A 9878-nucleotide genomic window follows, 5' to 3' on the forward strand; every position below is an offset into this window, starting at 1 on the left:
CCTCTATCCAATCCTACCCCCTATCCTTTCCTATCCTCTATCATATCCTATCCTCTATCCTATCCTATCCTCTATCTTATCCTATCCTCTTTCCCATCCTATCGACCATCCTATCTTATCCTCTATCCTATCCTATCTTCTATCTTATCATATCCTCTATCCCATCCTATCCTCCAACCTATCCTATCCTCTATCCTATCCTATCCTATATCCAATTCTATCCTCTATCCTATCCTGACCTCTATCCTATCCTATACTATATCCTATACTATCCTCTATCCTATCCTCTATCCTATCCAATCCCCTATCCTACCCTCTATCCTATCCTATCCTTTATCCTAGCCAAGCCGCTATCCTATCCTTATCCTATCCTATCCTCAATCCTATCCTATCCTCTACCCTATCCTATACTCTATCCTATCCTATCCTCTATCCTATACCATCCTCTATCCTATCCTATCGTCTATCCTATCGTATCCTCTATCCTATCCCATCCTCTATCCTATCCTATCCTCTACCCTATCCTATACTCTATCCTATACTATCCGGTATCCTATCCTATCCTCTATTACATAATATCCACTATCCTATCCAATCCTCTATCCTATCCTCTATACTATCCTATCCTCAATCCTATCCTATTCCCTATCCTATCATATCCTGTATCCTATCCTATCCTCTATCCTATCCAATAATCTATCCTATTCTATCGTTTATCCTATCCTATCCTCTAACCTATCCTATCCTCTATCCTATCCTATCCTGTATCCTAGCGTATCCTCTATCCTATCCCATCCTCTATCCTATCCTATCGTCTATCCTATAATATCCTCTATCCTATCCTATCCTCTATCCTATAATATCCTGTATTCTATCCAATCCTCTATCCTATCCTATCCTCTATCCTATCCTATCCTCTATCCTATCCTACCCTCTGTTCTATCCTATCCTCCATCCTATCCTATCCTCTATCCTATCCTATCTTCTATCTTATCATATCCTCTATCCCATCCTATCTTCCATCCTATCCTATCCTCTATCCTATAGTATCCTCTATCCTATAGTATCCTCTATCCTATCCTATTGTTTATGCCCGTGGTTGATCCTTGGGTGATCTTTCGGACCTGTGATGTTTTTGCACTGCGAGGTGCCCGCTAATTAACTACTGCTAGTTCGAAGGACCACCTTCCAATGGTCGGAAGGAAAATAAATGAATCGAATGCGAGAATGTATTAAACCAACTATAATTCAACTAATGATGCGAGAAAGCTGCTGGAAGGAGCCAAATCCCGTCGAGGCTACAAACTAGATAACTAAGGAACTATACTGCGCTAGTTGGACTTCCAGAGCGATCTGCTTGGGAGAACGCGCGTCACCAGAAATCTCACCTCCGTTCTCCCCACCATTCTAGCTTTTTAACCCTGCTTCGGGGATTTGGCGGGAGGATCTAGGGGCTGGGTGCTTGAAGCAGGCCCAGGGCGCGCCAAGGCCACACACGCTTGGCGACCGAACCCTGGGTTTTTCCAAACATCTGCAAACTATACAAACTGCAATTTCAAGCAATCGGATGCGCTGAGCCTAAGGGGCGAACGGTTTCTAGTGTTTTATGACAAGGGATGCATTGACGGGACCCAGGCACGGACGGTAACGTTATTATCTAAGTGGCGATGACAGGCCCATCGCCGTAGCCAAACTACGAAAAGTCACGTACCGGGTCCGCTGGCAAATGTCAAGGCCCCTGCCATAAAACCGTCGCCCAACGCGAGCCCCTACATACCGCCCACCTTGAACTAATCGAGTTCAACTAAATAATACCGAAAATACCTAATAAAATTACCCAACAGAAATATGCAGAAATATATACATGAATATACAGACTTAGACCATAATAGCTAAGTTATGCGTATGACTAGATTTAACAGTGGAAAGATATGCTAAGGGGAACAAACTACTAAAACAAAGAAGGCTAAAACTATATGATACAAAACACTTAAACAACTACTAAACGGAAGTATCCTCAGCACTTGGTAACAAACAAATCTTGGTGGTGGGCCTTTTGAGGGTTCCGGTGGCGGTACGGATGGAAACCACGCGGACAATTCCATCTTGGCCAGGATGTACCTCTAGGATGCGCGCCAAGGCCCACTTCATGGGTGGCAGGTTGTCCTCCTTGATGAGGACCATTGCTCCGATCGTTGGAGCGTCAGGCGATCCAAGCCTCCATTTCTGGCGCTGTTGTAGGGCATGGAGGTAATCCCGCTGCCACCGCTTCCAAAAATGCTGCGAGAGTTGCTGCATCAACTGAAATCTGTTAAGACGATTTTCCGGTATATGGCCAAGGTCGGCCTGTGGAATGGCTGTCAACGCCTCTCCCACGAGGAAGTGGCCGGGCGTGAGAGGATTTAGATCGGCTGGATCGGAAGACAAAGGATGTAGTGGTCGGGAGTTGAGGCATGCTTCAATTTGTATTAGGATCGTATACAATTCCTCAAATGTAAGCTTCTGCTCACCTATGACGCGCTTCATATGCGTCTTTACTGATCTGACGCATCGCTCCCACAGTCCTCCAAAGTGTGGAGCACGTGGGGGAATGAGGCGCCATTCTATGTGTTGTTGAGCCAATTCTTCCGTAAGCCTATCGTTGTGCGAGCGTGAGGATAGCAGAATGCCGAGTTCCCGCAATTCATTACGCGCGCCAACAAAATTTGTGCCATTGTCGGAGTAGATGGCACGGCATTTACCACGGCGCAAAACGAACCGGTGGAAGCAATTCAAGAAAGCGTCGGTCGACAGATCTACAGCTAATTCAATGTGAACCGCCTTGGTCACCAGGCACACGAACAAACAAATGTAGGCCTTCCTGACCGTACGGGCGCGTCCGCGATCGACTAGAAGAAAGGGACCGGCGTAGTCTACTCCGCAGGTAGCAAAGGCGCGTGCCGGGGTGACGCGGTCGGCAGGTAAATTGCCCATTTGCGGCTGTGAACAATGAGGGTTTGATTTGAAACATTTTATGCAGCTCCTCAGGACCTTTCTAGTAACACGCCTACCGGAGATCAACCAATACTGTGAATGCAGGGACGCGAGGGTTTGTTGGCACCCGGCGTGCAACAAACGCAGGTGCTCGCGTCTTACTAATAAACCTGCCAATGCACCTGAGCTTGGAATTATGATCGGGTGCTTCTGAGAGTAGTCTAAGGGGGCGTTCTGGAGACGTCCGCCCACCCTAAGGATTCCGTGTTCATCAAGAAAGGGCCGCAGCGACAACAATGGACTATTTTTGTGCGGGGATCGTTCCGACTTCAATTCATGTATGTCCGTGCCGAAAGCGTGATTCTGCGTGGTTTTGATGACTACGCGTTCAGCCGACTCAAGCTCAGCCACGCACAAGGGGCGCACTTGCATTTCCGCAGAATCCACGTTTGTTCGTTTAATTCGAGCGTTGCCAATAAATCTAAGTATATAAGCTATGACTCGAATTAACTTGTTGTAATTAGAATACCGTGTGACTAAAGTCATCACTAGGGGATCGGGATTGACCGAGGAGGCTAATTGTACAATCCGTATCGGGCGTTCTTCCGGTACTTCAATTGCAGTCGACTTATGGTGAGGCCACTCCACGTCGTCGGCGGCTAGCCAACTTGGACCGTACCACCACAAGTCGCTACCCTTGAGGACCGACAGTGCCGTACCCCGAGATAGGAGATCTGCCGGGTTGTCAGCTGATGCTACGTGCGACCAACTGCTAACTGCCGTTAGTGTTTGGACTTCGGCGGCTCGGTTTGCGACGAAAGTTTTCCATCTACTCGGCCTATCCCTGATCCAAGCTAAGCCACCTGACTGTCGGTCCAACAATGTTCGCGAGCTGGCTGAGTATGCAACGATTCCCGTACCTTTGTCAATAATTGGGCCAATAAAACTGCACCGCACAGTTCTAGTCGCGGTAAACTAATCGTTTTCAAAGGGGCCACCCGTGACTTGGCACACAATAGCCGCGCGACCCACGATCCCCCTTCGGCTCTCGAACGCAGGTATACGGCAGCTCCATATGCCCGTTCTGAGGCATCCGAGAAACCGTGCAACTCTATGTCTCGTTGAGATGATAGCACTCGCCGAGGGACGCGTACGGAGGATAGCTCAGCCAGCTCAATTCTATATGACAGCCATTGGGAGTAAAGATCTTGGGGCAGACTTTCATCCCACCCTACTTTATTTAGCCACAAACCCTGCATGAAAAGCTTGGCCTTGACCGTTATTGGACCGATAAGTCCCAACGGGTCGAAGATTTGAGCCACTTCCGACAGCACTTGACGTTTCGTTACCCGAAGAGTGTGTGTGTTGCTACCCGTGTAGCCTAGTTCGTCGTTGGACGCGTACCACAATAAGCCCAACGTTTTGGTCTCTCTATCAAGCGCCTTAAATTCTAAACGCTGTGTATCACCGCTATCGTGACTGATTACTTTTGGGTCATTGCTCGCCCACTTCCTCAACGGAAAGCCAGCTTGCGCTAAAACCCGCGTTAGAGAATCCCGCAGTTCGGCGGCTTCCTTGACGGTCTCACAGCCCGTCAGCAGGTCATCGACATAAAAATCCTTCAGGATTTTTTCGCTGGCAGAAGGATGCGATTGCGAGCAGTCCTTGCCTACCTGCTGCAAGGCGCGTGTGGCTAGATATGAAGCCGAGGCAGTGCCGTAGGTCACTGTATTGAGGGAGTATGCACGTATACTCTCGTCCTCACTAAAACGCCAAAGAATCTGTTGATATTTACGGTCTTCTGGTCGTACTAAGACTTGACGGTACATTTTTGCGATATCTGCCGAAAGTACTATTCTATGCTCTCTAAATCTAATTAATATGCTGAACAACTCGTCCTGTACCGGTCGTCCTATGAGTTGCGCGTCATTCAAGGAGATTCCCGTGGAGGTTTTCGCAGAACCATCAAAGACAACACGAAGTTTGGTAGTCGTACTACTCTCCTTCATCACAGCATGATGTGGCAAATAGTAACTGTTTCCGACTCCACTTACATTTTCAACGTCTGATCTGCTCATGTGCCCTAGTTCGATGTACTCACGAAGGAACTCTCTGTATTGCTTGCCGAAGTCGGGATTTCTTCTAAATTTCCTTTCTATATTAAGGAGTCGTTTCTCCGCTTGCGACCACGATTCGCCTAATTCTACTATTCTATCGTTAAATGGGAGAGCGACTATAAACCGTCCCTGTTCATCGCGGGTAGTATTGTGTTGGAAATGATCCTCACACGGGTCGCTATTTTTGATCGCACCGGGGTTGCCTATTTCCTCCACCTCCCAAAATCGCGCGATCGATTTTTCCAATTGATCGTTTGTTACCGCGTGGTAAGCACGAACTCGACTGTTCTGAGGTGTTGACCTTGGCCACTGCAAACTACCGCCTAAAACCCATCCGAGCCGTGTCTTTTGCCACACTAAATTACCCAGGCCGGTCTTTACCTGGCCAACACACAATAAATCCCAGAAGAGACCGGCACCTATCAATAGATCGACGCGGCCTGACTGGGAAAACTCGGGATCTGCCGGAAAGATTCCCGATGGTATCGGCACCTTGACACGACTCAGAGGGATGTTCGGCATCTCTTCGGTGATGCTGTCTATCACCAAGCACGATAGATTAGCATGGAAGTTGCCCGAACTCGACGCTATTTCAAATGATGTTCTCGACTTGATCGGGTGCTGCGCTCGCCCCAAACCGCCGACCATTGTCTCGACGGACCGGCGAGGCAGTGCAACGCGCTCACAAAATGCCCGGCTGATGAAGTTGGCTTGTGAGCCCACGTCCAACAAAGCGCGGCATTTATGGCGTTGCCCTTGTTTGTCTAGTACAAAAACTACCGCGGTCGACAACACCGTGTAATCCGAAGGCGCGCTAGCCGATTTTGCGACGAATGATTGTGTCACATGGGAGGTGGAGGAAACCGCGTTGTCTGATACCAAGTTTGGTTAATCGGTGGAGACATGCTCCCTATGCAACAGGGTGTGGTGCTTTGTGCCACACTTCCTACAATTACCGCGAGTACATGATCCGACACCATGTCCTAAACCTAAACAATTGAAACATGCCCGAGACCGTTTAACCGCGGCGTGCCTTTCCGGAAAGGACATGGCCAGAAACTTGGGGCAATTTTGCAGCGTGTGCTCAGTGTCACATAGCAGACATTGCTTTGGTCTGCTAGCGACATGAGATGCTGCCACGTAGGATTTTTGTCTGTTCTCGCGTGGCTTACTAATTATGTTGCGCTCGACCAAAACGTTGCTGCCTACTGGGCGGGTGGTTTCCTTTCGCGCGAGATGTTGTGATCGCTGTTCTAAGAATCGCGATAATTCCTTGAACGGAGGAATGTCGCGCGATTCCATCGCGCGTTTCTCCTACTCATCGCAAGACACGTTGTCTAACTTTCGGGTTACGCAGGCGCTGACGAAGGCTTCCAATACCTTCTCGGGTTTTAATAATTTATTGAGAGCGCTCAAATTATTTACCGCCGTATCTACTAGTTGGCCAAGTGCCTTGCCACTTGGTTTCCTAATGGGTTCTATGTCTAGAAGAGAATTTATGTGGTGCGCGATTAGACCCTTCGGATCATCGTATCGCTCCCTTAATCGAGACCACGCTAATTTATAATTCGCGGAGGAAATACTAAAGGATTCTATCGTTCTCGCTGCTGACCCTGACAATGCTGAGACCAAATAGTTAAACCTATCTATGTCGTTCAACCCCTCAGCATCGTGAACTAATGAACAGAATGTGTCCCGAAACCGAATCCATTGACTAAAATCGCCGTCGAAAGTAGTCAATTTCAAAACCGGTAGGCGTGATGAGGGGTGTGAAGCGGAAGGTGTCGGTGTATCACTATTTATAATGGAGGAACTAGGACCTGCTTCACCGCGAGCTTGTATCAAACGATTTTCTGCCTTTGAAATGGCTCTAAAATACGCATCTTCGAATTTCTCGCGCTCTGCTAACTGCGGCTCCTGGTCGGGAGTAGTTACGACGGCCGCTTCTATTCGCGATTGCACCGCATCGAACTTTTCATAAATATTTTCATTGGCCCGAACGCGCTTCTCGAAGGCAACTACATCCGCGGACACGTCGGCTGACTCAACGAATTTCCGGAAGATTGTCAATTTTGCCTTTATGGCTCCGCGTTCATTTACTAATGATTTGAGGGAATCCATTTTGTACACGATCAAAAAACAAACTAAAACAAAGAGGAATGGACTCACGAATTAGACAGGAGTGGATCAACGTTGACAACCAGCCTCAGTGGATCCTTCCAGTGGATGCTCGTCGATGTCCTGGCAGCCACGATGCGTCCAGGGTGTATCACCGGCGATGCCTTCTCACTGCTGCAGGAACAATGGCGACTGCCGCCGAAACGTGATCCTCGGAGATCCAATATGCTGCAGTCCGAATGTCGTATGGTACGACGATGACTTCCAGCACCTCCGTCGCTGTCCTGGTCCAAGCCGATGGTTTCTACGTCCCTCGAAGCTGCACACTGGTTGCTTCTATCACGTCCAGGGGGGTGGTGAACGTGCAGTCACACACTGGCTCCTCACTGGATGTACAACTCAGAATGGAGGCCTTCGAAAGGGTTGGTAGACTGAAGCTGCTTCAAGATTCCTTGTCGTCGAAATCCTGAAGGACCAAACGTTTCTGCCCTCGAAGCTGCACACCGCTTGCCGCTATCACGTCCAGGGGGGTGGTGATTGTAGTCGTCACACACTGGCGCCTCACTGGATGTAAGTCGGTGGCCAAGGCTTCCAAAGACGCAGGTTCCTTGCTGATGTGGTGTTTCCAAGTATATCGATCCGGCTCGTAGGACCAAATGTTTATGCCCGTGGTTGATCCTTGGGTGATCTTTCGGACCTGTGATGTTTTTGCACTGCGAGGTGCCCGCTAATTAACTACTGCTAGTTCGAAGGACCACCTTCCAATGGTCGGAAGGAAAATAAATGAATCGAAAGCGAGAATGTATTAAACCAACTATAATTCAACTAATGATGCGAGAAAGCTGCTGGAAGGAGCCAAATCCCGTCGAGGCTACAAACTAGATAACTAAGGAACTATACTGCGCTAGTTGGACTTCCAGAGCGATCTGCTTGGGAGAACGCGCGTCACCAGAAATCTCACCTCCGTTCTCCCCACCATTCTAGCTTTTTAACCCTGCTTCGGGGATTTGGTGGGAGGATCTAGGGGCTGGGTGCTTGAAGCAGGCCCAGGGCGCGCCCAGGCCACACACGCTTGGCGACCGAACCCTGGGTTTTTCCAAACATCTGCAAACTATACAAACTGCAATTTCAAGCACCCGGATGCGCTGAGCCTAAGGGGCGAACAGTTTCGAGTGTTTTATGACAAGGGATGCATTGACGGGACCCAGGCACGGACGGTAACGTTATTATCTAAGTGGCGATGACAGGCCCATCGCCGTAGCCAAACTACGAAAAGTCACGTACCGGGTCCGCTGGCAAATGTCAAGGCCCCTGCCATAAAACCGTCGCCCAACGCGAGCCCCTACACCTATCCTCTACCGTATCCTACCATCTATCCTATCCTATCTTCTATCATATTCTATCCTCTATCCTGTCCTATCCTCTATCTTATCTTATCCTCTATCCAATCCTAAGCTCCATCCAATCTTATCCTCTATCGTATCCTATCCTCTATCCAATCCTATCCTCTATCATATCCTATCCTCAATCCTATCCTATCCTGTATCTTATCGTATCCTCTACCCCATCCTATCCTCCATCCTACCCTATCCTATCCTCTATCCTATCCTATCCTCTATCCTATAGTATCCTCTATCGTATCCTATCCTCTACCGTATCCTACCATCTATCCTATCCTATCCTCTATCATATCGTATCCTTTATCCTATCCTATCCTCTATCTTATCGCATCCTCTATCCCATCCTGTCCTCCAACCCATCTTATCCTCCATCGTATACTATCCTCTATCCTATCCTATCCTCTATCCCATCCTGTCCTCTATCCTATCCCATCCTCTATCCTATCCTATCCTCAATCCTATCCCATACTCTATCCTATCCTACCCTCTGTCCTATCCTATCCTCTATCCTATCCTATCCTCTATCCTATCCTGTCCTCTACCCTATCCTATACTCTATCCTATACTATCCGGTATCCTATCCTATCCTCTATTATATAATATCCTCTATCCTATCCAATCCTCTATCCTATACTCTATACTATACTATCCTCAATCCTATCCTATTTCCTATCCTATCCTATCCACTATCCTATCCTATCCTCTATCCTTTCCAATAATCTATCCTATCCTATCCTCTATCCTATCCTATCCTCTACCCTATCCTATCCTCTATCCTATCGTATCCTCTATCCTATCCCTTCCTGTATCCTATCCTATCGTCTATCCTATAATATCCTCTATCCTATTCTATCCTCTATCCTATCCTATACTCTAGCCTATCCTATCATTTATCCTATCCTATCCTCTATCGCATCCTGCCATATATCCGATACTATTCTCTATCCTATCCTATCCGCTGTGCAATCCTATCCTCTATCCTATTCTAGTCTCCATCCTATCCTATCGTCTATCCTTTCCTATCCTCTATACTCTCCTCTATCGTATCCTATCCTCTATCGTATCCTACCATCTATGCTATCCTATCATCTATCCTATCCTATCCTCTATCAAATCCTATCCAATAATCTATCCTATTCTATCCTCTATCCTATCCTATCCTCTAACCTATCTTATCCTCTATCCTATCCTATCCTGTATCCTATCGTATCCTCTATTCTATCCAATCCTCTATCCTATCCTATCCTCTATCCAATCCTATTTTACACTC

The 9878-nt window shown here is 47.8% G+C and overlaps 2 protein-coding genes across 2 annotated transcripts; both read right to left on the minus strand.

Annotated features, from left to right (window-relative positions):
- Positions 1-4084: 4084 nt before the first annotated feature.
- Positions 4085-5738, minus strand: LOC143363750 (uncharacterized). The gene is made up of 2 exons (XM_076804289.1): positions 4226-5738; positions 4085-4152 (listed from the first exon to the last, which is right to left on the minus strand). The coding sequence occupies exons 1-2, from the start codon at positions 5736-5738 to the stop codon at positions 4085-4087; spliced, it is 1581 nt and encodes a 526-aa protein (XP_076660404.1).
- Positions 5739-6404: 666 nt separating this feature from the next.
- Positions 6405-7211, minus strand: LOC143363751 (uncharacterized). The gene has a single exon (XM_076804290.1). It carries the CDS (start codon positions 7209-7211, stop codon positions 6405-6407), a length of 807 nt encoding a protein of 268 aa, XP_076660405.1.
- Between the last annotated feature and the right edge of the window lie 2667 nt (positions 7212-9878).

The sequence above is a fragment of the Halictus rubicundus genome, unplaced genomic scaffold (genome assembly GCF_050948215.1).
Source record: "Halictus rubicundus isolate RS-2024b unplaced genomic scaffold, iyHalRubi1_principal scaffold0112, whole genome shotgun sequence".
Lineage (NCBI taxonomy): Eukaryota > Metazoa > Arthropoda > Insecta > Hymenoptera > Halictidae > Halictus > Halictus rubicundus.

Bases quoted from the DNA above. Each gene is read 5' to 3' on its own strand.
- LOC143363751 (XM_076804290.1), bottom strand. From the start codon at position 7,211: ATGGATTCCCTCAAATCATTAGTAAATGAACGCGGAGCCATAAAGGCA.
- LOC143363750 (XM_076804289.1), bottom strand. From the start codon at position 5,738: ATGGTCGGCGGTTTGGGGCGAGCGCAGCACCCGATCAAGTCGAGAACA. The intron at 4,153-4,225 runs GTTTGTGGCTAA...GCTGTCATATAG, and splicing joins GGCCAAGCTTTTCATGCAGG to AATTGAGCTGGCTGAGCTAT.